Here is a 16,815-nt window from a genome sequence, read left to right on the forward strand (position 1 = left end):
TCGAGCCCCTGGCTCCCACCTGCAGGGGAGTTGCTTCACAAGCAATCTTTCTCTGTCTTCCCCTCCACTCTCCATTTCTCTCTGTCCTATCCAACAATGATGACATCAATAACTATAACAAGGGCAACAAAAGGGAATAAATAAATATTTTTTTTAAAAAAAATCACCTAGAAAGACATAGAAGCATCAAAGGTCCAGTTACCTTGTCATTTAAATAGTGTCATCACATTTTAGCTAGTCTTTCACATCTCTTGATTTATAGCTATCATTTCTCAACTGCAAGATCATTCCCCTTCCTAGCTTAATGCCATCATCATAAACAGGCTATTACTCTCACACAAGATGCTCTGTGTCAACTAAAATGAATGGGGTTCTATTTTTGAATGTTTTCTATAAAAATTGAATAATAAGCCATTGCTCCTTTGTGGTACGAAAGTATCTATCCCTATAAAACTCAAAGAATTATTGCAAACTCCAAGATCCTGTGCTAGACCCAATTTTAGCATGTTTATATTTCTACTATCCAATAAGGAAACAGATTTACCTAAGACCTATATAGATAGGCCAATTTTGCTTAAAACCTGTGATGATAACCTCTGGTGAGTCTAGACTCTCACTGTGCTCCATTTTTCTTTTATGTAAGTTTATATTCTGACAGACAACATTAGTTCCAAGTAGCTCACTTTTTACTGGGTTGAGTCTACTTTAGTACATGAGTGCTTCACACAGTGGCAGCTTATCAGAGACTTAGCGAGATGTGTTCATTGGGGACCTGTTGTTTTGCAGTCCATTTGATGTGGAAGATATGACTGCGTCTTCAGGCACTGGGAACAAAACAGCAGCCCTCCAGAGGAGAATGTCCATGTACAGCCAGGGCACTCCGGAGACACCCACCTTCAAAGATCATTCCTTCTTTGTAAGTTCAATGTGATTCCTAGAATAACGACCACAAACCTAAGATTGTGGTCCCACCTAGTATTTACAAATTTGTTAACATGCACTGGTAGGGACTCTCAGTAATTCCCAAACCTATCATTCTTTTTTTTAAAAAAAAAAAAAAAAAAAGCATATTATTCTTAAAGTTCATTCTATTCAAGTAGCAGTTAAAGAAAATACATTTTAAAAATGCCTTTGGCCATATGCAAACCTGTCTCCTCTCCTTTCACCCCTAACAATTTTTACTGTTTTGATAATAACCTGTAGACTTTTTCTGAACATTCTCTAAGATCTCTAAAAGGGGGATGTCCATAATGTTCTCCAAGTTTGAATCAGAAATACTTGCTAAAAATCTAACAAAACATGGTATCCTGATGCTTTCCACTAACTTCCCCCATCTTGCTTTGACTTCTGAAGAGATGGTTGCACCCTTCACCAGACAAGCCAAGGCGGCTGTCTGTCTTGAGTGCCTTGCAAGACACTTTCTTTGCCAAGTTGCACCGTAGCCGTTCTTTCAGTGACCTGCCCTCCCTCAGACTGAGACCCAAGGCCGTGCTAGAGTTTTATGTGAGTGTGGGCGGTCTGCTGGGGTGTGAAGTGTTGCCTTTGGGGGCTTGTGGCATGTATGCATTGGCATGTCTCTTGTTTTCTATACCTCTCTGTTTTTCTCATTGGGTAACTCTTAATAGCTATCACTGTCGTGTTCCTGGGAGGGAAACTGTCAAGCATGCACCTTGGTGAGCGAGGTGGTTTCCCCTTTTCTTTTAGCATTTCCTTTTTATGTACTGTAATTCTTCTCCACTGTGGCAAAGATATCCATGGTAACCAGGTTTTAATTTTACAACAGAATGTAATCACACTCGGGTCAATTATGTTAGTGCACAAGTCAAACAAATGTATTAGTCAGTCTTGATACACAGTCTTCGCATCTAAAAATAATTGTCATTTGGGGGACACAGGAATTAAACCAATTTAATTTTAGTTTACAGTTGAATTTGTTCATTCATTTACCATTTTAGCAAAAGAAACATTTTAAATTGCATTCAAGAATGCAGTAGGCAAACAGCATTATATGTATTGTATATTACGTTAAGTGATGATGATAAGTTAAATGATATACCCATATACACGTAATGTTTTACTCTTTACAGACATAAAAGGTTGTATTTGAGTGTCAAGAGAGGAAAGAAGCCAGTTTTCTGGTTAATGTGTAAATAATTTTATTCACTGAATTAAAAAAAAAAAAAGTGAAACAGATCAGCCAATATTAGTAGAGTTTTCATGGAAATGTAAACTCAGGTGAAAGTAGTCACAAAAGCATGTACTAAAGAACTAGTGTGATGGCCTGGCAGTGGGGCACCCAGTTAAGTACAGATATTGGCATGCACAGGAACCTGGGTTCAAATCACTGATTGCTACCTGCAGGAGGGATGCTTCATGAGCTATGAAGCACATATTTCAAATGGCTGTCTTAACTTCTTCCTCTCTATCTCCCCTGCCCCTTTATTTTCTTTCTATCCTATTAAACAAAAAAAAGGGGGGAATGGCCTCCAGGAATAATGGATTCAGAGTGCCAGCACTGAGCCCCAGCTATAATTCAGGTGGCAGCTAAAAAAAGGGGGGGGAGAAACTAGTTTGCCTGGTAACTTGCAGTGTTTATCTATGTTCATGGGAGGAAATTGGTAGAGATCTTAATAACACATATTAAAAAACAGATTAGAAAAAAACTTGAATGATGCTACTACCTTTTAGATAAACACAAAGCACCTTAGAGTAGCTATTTATATCTAATCACAACCCAGTTTTCCAGACCTACCTTTCACCTTCCCCTGCTCTCTCCTCTCTTGAGCAGCTCCTCTCAGTCCCCACTGCTCTCTCTAACCCTTTCAGGGTCCCATCATTGCACACACACCATTCCTTCTAGAGTCTTCTTCCTCTTATCCAACACCTCGCCATCCTGCAGACCCATTTCTTCCCCATACTACAGCTCACTCCCTCGCTGGGACTGTCTTCTCAGTACACTGTTCCTTACTTATGACATGTTCCTTTTACTGTGGTGCACCTATTTATAGGTTTGTCTGTGTTGGACTCTAAGTCCATTGGTCAGAGACTCTTAAATTGGGGTGGGGATGTAAAATACAATAAAAATGACTTTCACAGTCATTGGAACATGAATAAGAATCTTTGTTTATTTGCTTTTATTTGAGAAATAGAATGAGAGAGACCAGAGTCATGCAAAGGCAGGGATCAAACCCAGGACTTCACAAATGTAAACCATTTGTGTACTGCTGAGACAGCTTCCTAGATCCTTGAATGAGAAACTTGACAACCCAGTAGCCTTGGGCAGTGCCTACCATCAGATATGTATTCTAAAAATGAGCTGAGGTAAAGTGGGCCACTTGGAGGGCGCAGAGGTCCTTTAGATGGTTTAAGGGACCCCCACAAAGGAAATCTAGGGAATAGGACTCCAAATACTCCTCCATGCCTCCCCAGAAGTCCCCTTTTTATCTTTCTGGGGGGCATAAATTATATGAGGGTCAGACTAAAGGGGGAAGAAAGAACACCAGAACTGTTTGACTGTGACTTTTTTTTATTTATTTAAGAAAGGAGACATTAACAAAACCATAGAATAAGAGGGGTACAATTCCACACAATTCCCATATCCCGATCTCCACATCCCACCCCACCCCCATAGCCTTCCCACTCTCTATCTCTCTGGGAGTATGGATCCAGGGTCATTGTGAGGACTATGACTTTCTAACCCTTTAACACCTAGACTCTAAGGAGAACAATCAATAATCACTAAAAATCATTGCATTGTAGAAGTAAAAAAAAAAGAAAGAAAGAAAAAAAAAGAAGAAAAAGAGAGAGAGGAAGGAAGGAAGGAAGGAAGGAAGGAAGGAAGGAAGGAAGGAAGGAAGAAGGAAGGAAGGGGGAAATTGAATCTACAAAGTTTACTTGAGGGCCCTGAGACACACATTATTTTACTCATTGTGAAGTTGAAGTCTTCCAATTAGACAAAATGGAGAGTTTGGGTTGAATTATGTGCATGTGTTCAGATCTGGTGACCTCAGATTCAGCAGGGAAACTTCTGGAGGAGGACAGGAAAGGAGACTTCTCTTTCTCTCTGCTTCTCATCCCACCTGCTATAATAATATTTTTGTTAAATTTTAATTATACTTTATATATATGATTAAAAGGGTACTAGATGGGACTCCCATTTACCTAAAAATAATTTCTTTTTTTGAATATTTGAAGGTGACTCAGCAGCAGAGTTTACAATTGAGACCTTGGATTCCATCCCCAGCACCACATAGCAAGAAAGACAGAAACAAAATAAAACATCGTAAATGTCAGAGCAGTGCTTGGTCTCTCTCTCTATCTCTATCTCTCTCTTCTACACACACACACACACACACACACCAAATCTGGAATCCTGGAGAAATTAATTATTTTAAAAGGATGCATTTCAAATTGCTAGAAAGCTTTTTCCATAAAGCAGCATTTGATAGTTAAACATTATGTACAGCCCATAATGGAAGAAAAGGTGACTTAGAACATGTTTTAATGCCTGCATAAACAAATTCTCTTGGTTACCTGGATATTTCTGGCCTCTTTCTATTGATAAATTCTGCTTCATGATCACAGAGAGTATTTGACTAAACCTAGGGCCACTGGAGAGAGGATTTGGGATTTTTATACCTACTAAGAACTCTAGGATTAACATTCTGGCAAATCTATATTCAATGTATTAGCCTTTATTTCCAACTCTAAAGTATCTCTGCAAATGTACTTCTGGCTTGAATTATTTGGAGCTTAGTTAATTAATAACATTTCAGGTCTGGAGATTTGCGGGTAGAGACTTTTAAAAAAATTTTTTATGAGAAATGAAGCAGAACAAAGCATCAAATCTTTTGAGTAAAACAGCATGAATATTGATAAGCCTTTTAATGCATATGTCAAAACAAAAAAATTTTCTAATAGTGTTATCCATAATTATGACTCCAAATATTGCAAGATAGCAGGATTTAGGAATCAAGTAATATTTCCTACATTCTTTTTTTTTTTTAACTGGAGTACTGCTCATCTCTGGCTTATTATGGTGGTGTAGGGGATTAAGCCTGGGACCATTATACTATCTCCCCCACCCAGGAAACAAGTAGTATTTCCCCTCCCCCAACTTTTTGTTTGGAAAATATTAAGTCTAAGAATAGAACAATGAACTTTCACCTGGATTCAACACTAGAAACGGAGTTTTTAAGGGCTTGGCTTCTTCATCCAGGCACACACACTCAAAATCAACAGCAGAAAAGTTCTAATGTTATCAAAGTACTGGCTTTCTATTTTAATTGCCATAATTTTTATTTGGGACTAAACCTGGCCACACGCATCATGTATATTTAAAATAATAATGAAAGGCATTCTGTCCACAGTCCAATCTGCCTGATGACATTTTTGAAAACGGAAAGGCAACTGAGGAGAAAATACCACTGTCTCTCAGCTTCAGTGACCTACCCAATGGTGACTGTCCCCTCACCCCCAACTCAGCTGGTGCCTCCTCCACCATATGTTTGGCAAATCCAGAAATTACCATCACTCCTGCAGAGTTGAACCTCAGCAGCCTGTCCTCCCAGAATCAGGTCCTGGATGACACCAGTTCAGCATCTTCTAGAAACTCTTCAGGAGAAGGCCCAGAGCTGAAGCCACACCTGGAAGAAGACACAGAGGGACCAAAACCCAAGGCCCAGCGAGCATCCACAGGCTCTGAGCACCTGTTTCTTGAAAAGAATGTTGCAGAGGCACTGCTGCAAGAGTCAGATGAGGCCTCTGAGCTCAAGCCTGTGGAACTGGACACTTATGAAGGCAACATCACAAAGCAGTTGGTGAAGAGACTAACCTCATCAGAAGTGCCCATAGCTACAGAGAGGCTGCTCTTTGAGGGCTCTGTCAGTGGAGAATCTGAAGGCTGTCGGTCTTTTCTAGATGGAAGCTTAGAGGATGCCTTCAGTGGGCTTTTCCTTGCATTGGAACCACATAAAGAGCAGTATAAAGTGTTTCAGGATCTGAACCAAGAAGTCATGCATTTGGATGATATTCTGAAAGTAAGTACTTTTTCAGTGAAATTGGATTAGGTTTGAAGAGATGTATCCATACCAGGATCATTGAAATAGCATTGAATCTTTTTGTGTGGGGCTAGGGGAAATAGGACGGGTGCCAAGAATTGAACTCAGTACATTATACATGTGAATTATGCACTCTACCACTGAGATACCTAAATAACACTGATTTTTTAATACCAATAATGCACATTACTTTTTTTTTTGGTAACAGATCAACTTCACTAATATTACTGAATAAGCACCTCTGAAAAGAGCCTAAATGCCTTCAGTCCCAGAGTTAATCATTCTAACCCCAGATGAAACGGTGCCATTTTGAGCATAATTCCATTGAGATGCTCCTGAATTTGGTCCCTCTCAGAGTATCGGAAAAGTAGGGATTTCATTCCATGACTGAAATCAAAGATTATCAGCCACCTGGGCATCTCTTTCTCACTAAAACACTGTTCTCCAAATAAGTTTCTCCCCTAAAATTGGTGAGCCCAAACCTCATCTTAATTATCTATGAATAATGATCAGTCCAAGAACCTCCAGTTTCACCAAAAATATAGTCCCCAATCCTGTTCCTAATTAAACAGTGGTAGACTTAAGAAGGTAGGAATAATCAGAAGATTTTTTTCTCATGTGGGAAGTGCTAACAATGAACTCATTATTGCTACATCAGAATGTATCTGTCTCTACTTAGCATGCACATTAAATTTTAAAAGCACTGCACAGGAAGACATAACAGGAATTTTTATTCCAAATACCAGTATCACTTCTTGTTTTCTTTGTCACTCTATTTTGCATTGCCATGTAGAAGTACACTTGGATACTTTTTTCTTGGAAGAGTAATTATTTGAGTGTTCTATAAAATGGGTTTGAAATAAGGTGGAAGTTGCTGAGAATCAACCCATAAAAAGCTGCTGCTTTCCTTTGTATGAATGTTTTAAAATGTGACTTTTCTGATGTCACCTGGAACTGTATTTCCAAGGCTTTTCTAATCACCATATAGTACTTTTGTGTCAAGGCAGATGATAATTCATGCCCTGATTCTCTACATTCTATAATGCTCATAACAAGCTAAATCAACTCTAAAAACAGCCTCTGAGAAGCAGGCTGGAATACTCAGCATCAGTTTTCTGTAGAGCATCCAAAAAACTCTGCAGAATTCAAGTTTATGCATGGATTTTGGTTGTCTGGTGTTCCCATGGAAACATCTTTTATCCTCTCAAAAAGTTCTTGTCTATACAGCTGATTGGCTTTGTTTAATTGAAAAATGGTATCAAATTTAAAGATCTAAGATACAAGAGACCTCACTTCCACTAAGGAAGGTCAGTAGTGAATCATGGCAGTTCTCATTTGCAAGCATGAAGGTATCTGTTAATCATACATATACCTGGTGGTCATAAATTGCTTTGCAGAATGCTATCTCAATCTGTTGTTCCAAAATGACTCTACTACTAGAATAATTTTGGGCACTTTAATTTTATCACTGAATATATACTGTCCTTTTTAAAAAAAATTTAATATTTATTTATTTCCCCATTTTTTGCCCTTGTTTTTTCTAATTATTGTTGTAGTTATTATTGTTGGTGTTATTGATGTTGTCGTTGTTAGATAGGACAGAGAGAAATGGGGAAGACAAAGAGGTTGAGAGAAAGACACCTGCAAACCTGCTTCACTGCCTGTGAAGCGACTCCCCTGCACGTGGGGAGCCAGGGGCTCGAACCAGGATCCTTACGCCAGTCCTTGCGCTTTGCGCCACATGTGCTTAACCTGCTGTGCTACTGCCCAACTCCCATGCTGTCCTTTTCTTTGTTCCATTCAGTAAGTGTATCCATACTACAAAATCAACTTCTGCAAATAGGTAGGCAGGAAAGAAGACCCAAGAAGTAAAGTCCAAGCTGGCTCCTTCTCTCCTTCTGAGATTGAAAATGGCATTAGAGTTTAGGTTTGGGGCACATGACTTTGCATCCAGCCAGACTTAAAACATCAGCTGGACAAAGCTTTCTCTTTTTTCCCCTTCACATTCCTAGGATACTAAACATCTTGAGGATCAGAACTAAATGATGCTGCTTCTTGGATGGAGATCACTGAGAGTGAATGAAACAACTCTGATCTAAAAGACTGAAAGACGGTTTCCCATGTGCTTTTGTGTCATCTTTGGGTGTCAGAGACAAATACCCACAAGGCCCTTCCTGCCTTGATTTAAGAAGTCAGCAAGGAGTGCTACCTAACTGGATGGAGGACATTTAGTGCTTCATGTTTACAAGATTTGTCTCATTCAAAACACCCACCATCCCCTTGAATATTTGGAAATCTTTCTCTCTGTCTTTTTTTGTCCATAGTAACTGGCATTACTCTGTTCACAATATTTGTTTATGTCCTGCAGTATAGAACTTTCCAAACCATAAACTGGGATTGCTTACACAGTTCCAGGGCCAAGTCAAGTCATGGAACATGTTTCTTCAATGACAGGGCTATAGAAGAAACTGGAATGTTTCTTCTTCCATTGCCCAAGCCTCTCATTCTCTCCTCAGGTTGAAATAAAATTCTGTGCTGTGAATATGAGATTTATACTTGAAGCTAGTTATCTACTGAGTGTGAACTAGGTGAACTTAAGTATTTTTTTTCTCTTTCTGGGATTTGTTTTGTTAGTCCTTTAGAACAGATGCCCAAGATAATAGCTTCTGTCTCAAGACACTGAAGGCATTATCACTTGAACTGAAGATTTGCTTGTACTCAGCATTGATTCAATGACTCTGAATTTGTCTGCTGGTTGTAGGTTATATTACAAAAATAGAAGTAGACAGAAACAGATAATGGATCCCAGTACACCCATCTCCTGGTCAGTCATGTGTTGGCTCATCTTCTACCTGCTTACTTTCTTATGGATTATTTTGGAACAAATCCCAGATATTGTGCCATTTAGCCCATAGTTGTTATTCCTTTTTTTTTAATATAAAATTTTAAATGTCTTCTTAAACACCAAAGAAAAATAAAAGCTTTAAAAAAAAAAGAAAGAAAATGTCATATTTCAAATCAGGTGTCATGTGTACCATTTTCTCCATCTGAATATGTTGATGTTCTCCTTGGTGCCTTCTGCCTTTGCAGTGCAAGCCAGCAGTAAGCCGAAGCAGGTCTTCCAGTTTAAGTCTTACAGTTGAAAGTGCTTTAGAAAGCTTTGATTTCCTGAACACTTCTGATTTTGATGAGGAAGAAGATGGTGATGAGGTTTGTAATGTTGGAGGAGGTGCTGACTCAGTATTTTCAGACACTGAGACTGAGAAAAATAGGTAAGTCTGAAGTTAGTATTTGCTTATATTCTCCTGTCATAGCTGGTACAGTAGTTCTTGATTGCTGTCATATGGGACCTAGTGCACATCTCTTGGATGATACAATGCCCTACATAAATGATCATTTGACTTACAATTCCTTTTGGTTTTTTGTTTGTTTGTTTGTTTGTCTTTGTCTGTCACAGCTTTTAAATAAATATTGTTCCCCTCTCTTGTATTAAGGGAAAATAAATAGCTTTACTCCTTTATATGATGAAGGGATTTTTTTGGCATAGAGTGTTCAATTTTACGTGTGTATGTGTTCATCTTGTATAACTTAATGTCCACAGTTTAACTACAGTGTAATCAATTCCAAATTAACATGATGTTGTGTTTCCGAAGAACTCTTACTGGATGATCAAATTGGATCAGGTTCTCTGAGGTTTGCATTTTACTTCAAATCTCCCAACTTCGTTATGCCTTGCTTCTCCCCCAACCATTTAGCTCTTAATCACCATTAGCCCAGAGTAAGTTTTTTTTTCTTTGCAGTAAGGTAAATTCATCAAAGCCAGGTTTATGCCTCTGGTACATAATTTCCCTCAGCATGTAAGAAGGAATGATTGATGATTGATTACAGCCGCTGGGCCTACAGCTCTCTGAGTAGTGAGTGACTGCAGCCTTCTCCAAGGTGGGGGTGGAGTGGAGCAATGGGGAGAGAAAATGAAGGTATAATATCGTACCTTCCCCATCAGATTTCCTCGTATTGCCAAACACCTTTTTAGAGTTAGAATCTGGAATCTCAGATAAAGCCAAAACAAGCACAGTGGAACATACTTCTATCAGTTTCTGGAAAAACAAAAATGAAAAACAAACAACAATAAAAACCCTATGCTTTCCCAAAGGGAAGTGTACATTTTCCACCAATCTTTTATATAACTGGTATTCAAGGTACAACAGACTGTGTTCTTCAACTTTCATAAACCTGCATAAGGATGTCAATATTTTGGAATTTTCATACCCCCACAGAATTTTTCCTGATAAAATAAGGAAAACAAAAGATCCTAAATAGGGCATATCCTCTGAGCAAACTAGGAGCATATTAAACAAATGTAATGTTAAAATTATGTTTCTACATTCTACAAAGAGACTTTTCTAGCTTGGCTGAATTTGTGAAATACTTCCTAAAACCAAAAAATATTTATGTAAATATACCAGCTCAGGCTCCTACACAAGATGCCAAGGTCAGGCATCAATTGAAACTATTTTTCTTCTTGCTATAAAAAGCATTTTGTGTGACCCAGAAAGTGGCACAGTGACTAGAGAGCTAGGCTTACAAGTATGAGGTCCTGAGTTCAGTCCCATCATCACATGTGCCAGAGCAGTGCTCTAGTTCTTTCTCTACTTTTGTCAGAAATAAACTAATGAGCCTTAAAAAGAAAGAGAATGTGAGGGAGAAGCAGATGCATTTTATAAACCAGGGATAAATCAACAAAATCGATGGGAAAAAAATTAATAACAGAACTATCACAGTTTTGTGTATTTGACAGAACATTTGTATCAAAATTGATCAAGATTACTGTATATCATATAAAGTGATATGGGAAGTTGAGAAAACTGTGTGCTTTAAATATGTACTTACCACCAGGATAAGTTGAGTATTTTTCCCTTAGAGACAAGTATGAAGCAGAATAATGCATTCTAAGCTCTGGTGCATCATCTTTTAAAAATATATAATTTTTTTAGGTGCCGGACAATGGCCCACCTGCTTAAGCATACACATTACAGTGCATGAGGTTGTGGTTCAAGCCCCTGGTCCTCATATGCAGGGAGAAGATTCACGAGTCATGAAGCAGGGCTATGGGTGTCTCTGTCTTTCTGTCTTTCTCCCTCTCCCCTCTGAATTTCTCTTTATCCAACAATAAATAAAAATATTATTTATTTATTTTAATGTGTTAGTGAGAATGAGTCATCTTTTTAAAGTATGGAGACTACAGGGATGTGAAAGTAAAGGCCCCAAGTTGCCCCATCACTATCATTGGGACCTTTTGGCTAACATTTGATAATCAGTCCTTCCATGTGGAGGAATGATTCCACCACTTCTTCCCTGCCTAGCACGTAAATTGACTTTAAGAATAAAATTAGAGGGGCCAGGCGGTGGTGTACCTGGTTAAGCATACACACACTACCGTGCGCAAGGATCCTTGTTTCAAGCCCCTGGTCCCAACCTGCAGGGGAAGAACTTTATGAGTGGTGAAGCAGAGCTGCAGGTGTGTCTCTGTCTCTCTTCCTCTCTATCTCCCCCTACCCTCTCAATTTCTCTCTGTCTCTATCCAATAATAAATAAAAGTTTTTAAATAATGAAGTTAGATAGTAGGTGCATCCGATGTAGTTTTCCATTTAAATGCCATCATGATGTAACTCTAGAGAGTTCAGAGAGTTCAGTGGAGAGGCTTATTAAATAAAGTATGAGAGACAGAACTAGATTATGCCTCCAGAGGTTCAAATCCCCCCTTTACTTTTTGTCTGAATTATTGATTAAACATCTTTCCTTGACAGTTTTGCTTTCTCCTTTCTTCAAGTAGCCATTGATCTGAAGCCAGGAAAAAGCCTTCATTTTTTTTTTTTTAAGATAGAGACAAAAATGTAGAAAGACACGTTGGTGAGGTGGTCTGCCCAAGAAAGTCAGGTTGACGTTGTGGTAGTATCTGCAACTTGGTGGTTGAAAAATCATTAAGATATAAGACAGAACAAATTGTTTAATACTCAGGAAACTTAAAGGCAAGAATATAGCAGATGAGATTTGAGATCTCTGTTTTGGAAAAAGCTAGTAGATCTATTTCAGGTAAAAATAAATAAATAAGATAAAGTGTAGAAAGAGAAAGAGTAAAAGAAGCCACAGCACTGAAGCTTCCTTCCATGCAGTGGAAGGTAGGCTCAAACCTGTGTAACACACATAACAAAGCAACACACCATCCAAGTGAGATATTTTTCTGGCCCCATTAATTGTTGTTTAATGGTCTTGCTCTAGAGAAGCCACTAATATAGACGGCAGTTTAACCCCAGGGGGGAAAATGGCAAATACCCTATTGATAGAGCAGAGAAAGCGTGACAAATGCAAAGCACTGACATTTCAAAAATTTCTTGATGACGTAACTTTACTTATCACTCACTGTGTGAGAAAAGCAAGCAGAGGAAGCAATTGGCTTGCATGATCCTTTAACACTGGACAAGCTAGTGAGCAGTCTGAATCAAGAAGTGGTTTTGGTGGTCCAGGAGGTGGTACAGTGGATAAAGCACTGAACTCTCAAGCATGAGGTCTTGAGTTCAGTTCCCAGCAGCACATGTACCGGAGTGATGTCTGGTTCTCTCTCCTTCTATCCTTCTCATTAATATATAAATATATTTTTTTAAAAAGAAGAAGTGGTTTGTAAAGTGATATTCATGAAATTTATATAATATACCAACTAATGGTCTTATGGGAACCATTTACATTGATTTGTGGCTGCCCCATGGAAAGAAATAGCTATTTTCTCACCTTTCTGCTTCACCAGCTATCGGTCTGTACACCCAGAAGCCAGGGGGCATCTCAGTGAAGCACTGACTGAAGACACAGGAGTTGGCACAAGTGTGGCCGGAAGTCCTCTCCCATTGACCTCAGGAAACGAAAGCTTGGACATCACCATTGTCAGGCACCTACAGTACTGCACCCAACTTGTCCAGGTGGGATTGGGCTTTGCATTTCTGTTTTTAAAACCCAGGTTGTTTATGCACCCAAAGTGCACACTTCCCCTTTTTTTTTTCAGTTTTATCAAACAAATAAAAATTCAGGAAAAGAAAACATTCCTGGTTTCATTTGAGTGAAGTCAAAACCTAGGTTTTCCATTTTAATACCTAAACAGCCAAAGCCTGAAAACTAATAGGGGAATATAGTTAGATCTCACTTGCACTTGCAGATCATTTGATAATACATGAGAACGTGATTGACAATGTTTTGGGTATATTGCTCCATACTACACCCACCACCAAAATTCTGTGCTTTTGTGGGCTGAGCAGTAGCACACTGGGTTAAGCACACATAGTACAAAGCACAAGGACCTGCACATGGATCTCAGTTCAAGCCCCTGGCTGCCCACCTGGAAGGGGGGGGGTCACTTCACAAGCAGATCTGCAGATGTGTCTATCTTTCTCTCCTTCTCTCTATCTCCCCTTCCTCTCTCAATTTCTCTATTTCCTATCCAATAAAATGGCCTCCAGGAGCAGTGGATTTATAATGTGGACACTGAGCCCCAATGATAACCCTGGAGGCAAAAAAAAAAAAAAAAAAGTTCTGCAAGTTCATGTCTAACTCTACAGTTTCATTCCTCTGTCAATGGACATTTAGGCTACAACCACTCTTTGGCTATTGTGAATAATGCAGCTTTGAACATAGGGGTATATATGTCCCTTCAAATTAATTTTTGCATGTCCTTTGAATTAATGCTTAAGAAGGGTATTATTGAATTATAAGGTGATTCCACTTTTATTTGCTTAAGGACTCTCCATACAGTCTTCCAAAGAGGCTGCACCATACAACATGCTTTTTAAATTTCAGCTTGAAGAAAATTAATTCATGCTGTGAAAAGTAACTATGCTTGCAAAATAATTTTTTGTCTGCTTACACTCTGATATACAGCCTAAATAGTCCTTCAAGTTTCAAAGAAGATTTGTAAATTCAGAATTCATCAGGTCTTCAAATAACATAGTTCAGTCAATGTTACTTTGTACTATGTGCACTTAAACTTGGGTATACCACCGCCTGGTGCCTCAATATTATTTTGTTACAACAATGAGAGGGAAAACTCCCTATTGAAATGATACGATTTGAATATCTTGCTTTCTAACTTCACTTAAAGTAGCAGTTTTTGAGAACATACTGAGGATGCTAAGTGAGGACTTAATGTATATAAAAGACAAGATAATTTTACATTAACCTTATAGCTCCATTACTGAAAAAAAAAAACTGGAATTTATATAGACATAAAACTTTAAGTAGTGGTCCGGGAGGTGGCGCAGTGAATAAAGCATTGGATTCTCAACCATGAGGTCTCAAGTTCGATCCCCGGCAGCACATGTACCAGAGTAATGTCTGGTTCTTTCTCTCCTCCTATCTCTTTCATGAATAAATAAATAAATAAATAAATAAATAAATTCTTTTAAAAAAACTTTAAGTAACAACATAAAAGATCTGACCTCATCAAATATTGTAACAGAATGAATCGAAGCACATTATGTAAGTAGAACAAAAACACTAAGTTTATTTAGCATCACCACTCCATTTAGAAGGAATGAGGTTGGATAAAAAAATATTTCCTGATAATAACCTAATTTAAATGATGGTTTGGTTTTGTCTTACCAGCAAATTGTTTTCTCAAGCAAAACTCCATTTGTGGCAAGAAATCTCTTAGAGAAGCTTTCAAAGCAAACCCTAGTGATGGAGAAACTCTCAACTCTCAGCGATGAACACATAGGAAACATAGGTTCTGTCATTGAAGGTAAGCCCCAGCAAATTACATACCATTTATATGAACAGTGATGCATTGGGCCATATAGCAGGGAAATGTCTCTCCACATCAGTGTGACTTTATAAACACCACATTTCAGTCTTTGGACTCAAAACAGGCACACAACTCTTTCTTTCTTTAGGGAGGGGGGGTTTTATTAAATGATTAAGTCAGAGAGCATCCTGTCTAGTAAATAAATAAATAAATAAATACTGTGAAACACATAGCTTTTTTCCATAGGTGCCTCCACCTCCAGAAGCCAGCTGCCAGTGTTCAAACAGAACCACCATCCTTCTCAAAGCAGAGTTTCCCTGTTTTACTGTTGGTATAGTTTTATTAAAAAAAAAAAAAAAAAAAAGATGGGCAGGGGTAGATAACATAATGGTTATGCAAAGAGGCTCTCATGCCTAAGACTCCAAGGTCCCAAGTTCAATCCCCCCACACCACCATAAACCAGAGCTGAACAGTGCTTTGGTTAAAAATAAATAAATAAATAAATAAATAAATAAATAAATAAATAAATAAATGATTAAAGTTATTCTCATGCCATAAACCTTGCTAAGAAAACTCATAGTAAGTAGCTGTTCAATGCCAAGATGCCTTCTAGCCCTACAGGGATAAGATGGAACTACTTGGATACAAAGAGCTTCAGGCTTATACCCAGAGGGGGAGAAGTGATAGGAGGAAGAGGATAAGAGGGGCTCCGAACTCCAGCTACATCAGGACCAGGACCGGAGAGCGAGGAGGAATAAGGGAAGGATATTTATGTGTGGCTTAGAGAGGAAGAGAGGACTGGACCTGGAAGAAAAAGGGGACAATTGTGTACAAATATGGACAGACAGTTGTAGACGATAGTTAACCCATGTCTGCAACCTTGGGAGAACTACAGTGAAGTTCTACAGTGGAGGGATTGGGGATTCAGAACTCTGGTGCTGGGAACAGTGTAGAATTTTACCCCTGTTGACATGTAATTTTGTAAATCAGATTAAATCACTAATACAATTAAAAAAAAAAAAACTTCAAGTGAGTCCCTGAGTAGAAAACTAAACATGAAGGAGATGCCTTCAAATTTGTAGGATCTGTATGCAGAGTTTGTTGTTGTTGTTGTTTGTTTGTTTGTTTAAGAGAGACAGGGACATATGTCTTATTAAGATCAGATTTTCAACAGAAATAGTAGAACACTTGGATCTTCTGTCAGTAGGTTCTCTCTCATTAAGTCTAAAACTTTGCATAGGTTCTTCTTATATGCCTCTGTCTCCTCCATCTTCCCTAGACCAGGAGCAGGTGTCTGAAAGACAGGTTGCAGGTGACTCATATTCTCTCCTCTCCCAGACCCATCATCATGATCACATATGAGGGAAATTTTAATCATGTGCCACTTAGCATATAGCTCTTCAACCACTTCTGTCTACAGGTGTTCTAAGCAAGCTAAAAATATACTTCAACTGGGAGTTGGGTGGTAGTGCAGCAGGTTAGGCGCACGTGGCACAGCAAGGACCAGCGGAAGGATTCCAGTTGGAGCCCCTGGCTCCCCACCTGCAGCGGAGTCACTTCACAAGGTGAAGCAGGTCTGCAGGTATCTATCTTTCTCTCCCCATCTCTGTCTTCCCTTCCTCTCTTTATTTCTCTCTGTCCTATCCAACAATGACGACAACAATAACAATAAAGCAAGGGCAACAAAAGGGAATAAATATTTAAATATATATATGTATACTTCAACTGTGATATTCCATACACTTAAGAAAAATCTCCTGATCCTATTTCTTGCTTTACTTTCTTGCTATACATCTACAGAAGATGAATTGATTAAAACATTTTCCAATGATAATGTTCTCTACTACAAAAAGCAAACTTTGCTTTTCCTGTCATGTCTCAGCTTTCAAACAATTAGTTTCTCATCAATTTCTTTTCACCTTTAGATTACCTGCTAGTTTTAGAGGAATCTTATCTTTATGATGAAAAATT

At 38.5% G+C, this 16,815-nt stretch overlaps 1 protein-coding gene across 3 annotated transcripts in view; it reads left to right on the plus strand.

The window, feature by feature from the left end:
- The window catches only part of RIPOR2 (RHO family interacting cell polarization regulator 2), a 275,401-nt gene that overhangs the window by 244,572 nt on the left and 14,014 nt on the right, over positions 1-16,815 (plus strand). The window contains exons 12-17 of one of the 3 annotated variants that reach the window (XM_060189283.1): positions 787-916; positions 1,354-1,503; positions 5,370-6,038; positions 9,150-9,331; positions 12,862-13,030; positions 14,706-14,841. In XM_060189283.1, the coding sequence (XP_060045266.1) occupies positions 787-916; positions 1,354-1,503; positions 5,370-6,038; positions 9,150-9,331; positions 12,862-13,030; positions 14,706-14,841 (1,436 nt within the window). Of the gene's footprint in view, positions 1-786; positions 917-1,353; positions 1,504-5,369; positions 6,039-8,071; positions 9,084-9,149; positions 9,332-12,861; positions 13,031-14,705; positions 14,842-16,815 lie in introns of those variants that run through there. The other 2 variants (XM_060189282.1, XM_007525933.3) reach the window with 2 other exon arrangements.

This window comes from Erinaceus europaeus, chromosome 4, assembly GCF_950295315.1.
Source record: "Erinaceus europaeus chromosome 4, mEriEur2.1, whole genome shotgun sequence".
Classification (NCBI taxonomy): Eukaryota; Metazoa; Chordata; class Mammalia; order Eulipotyphla; family Erinaceidae; genus Erinaceus; species Erinaceus europaeus.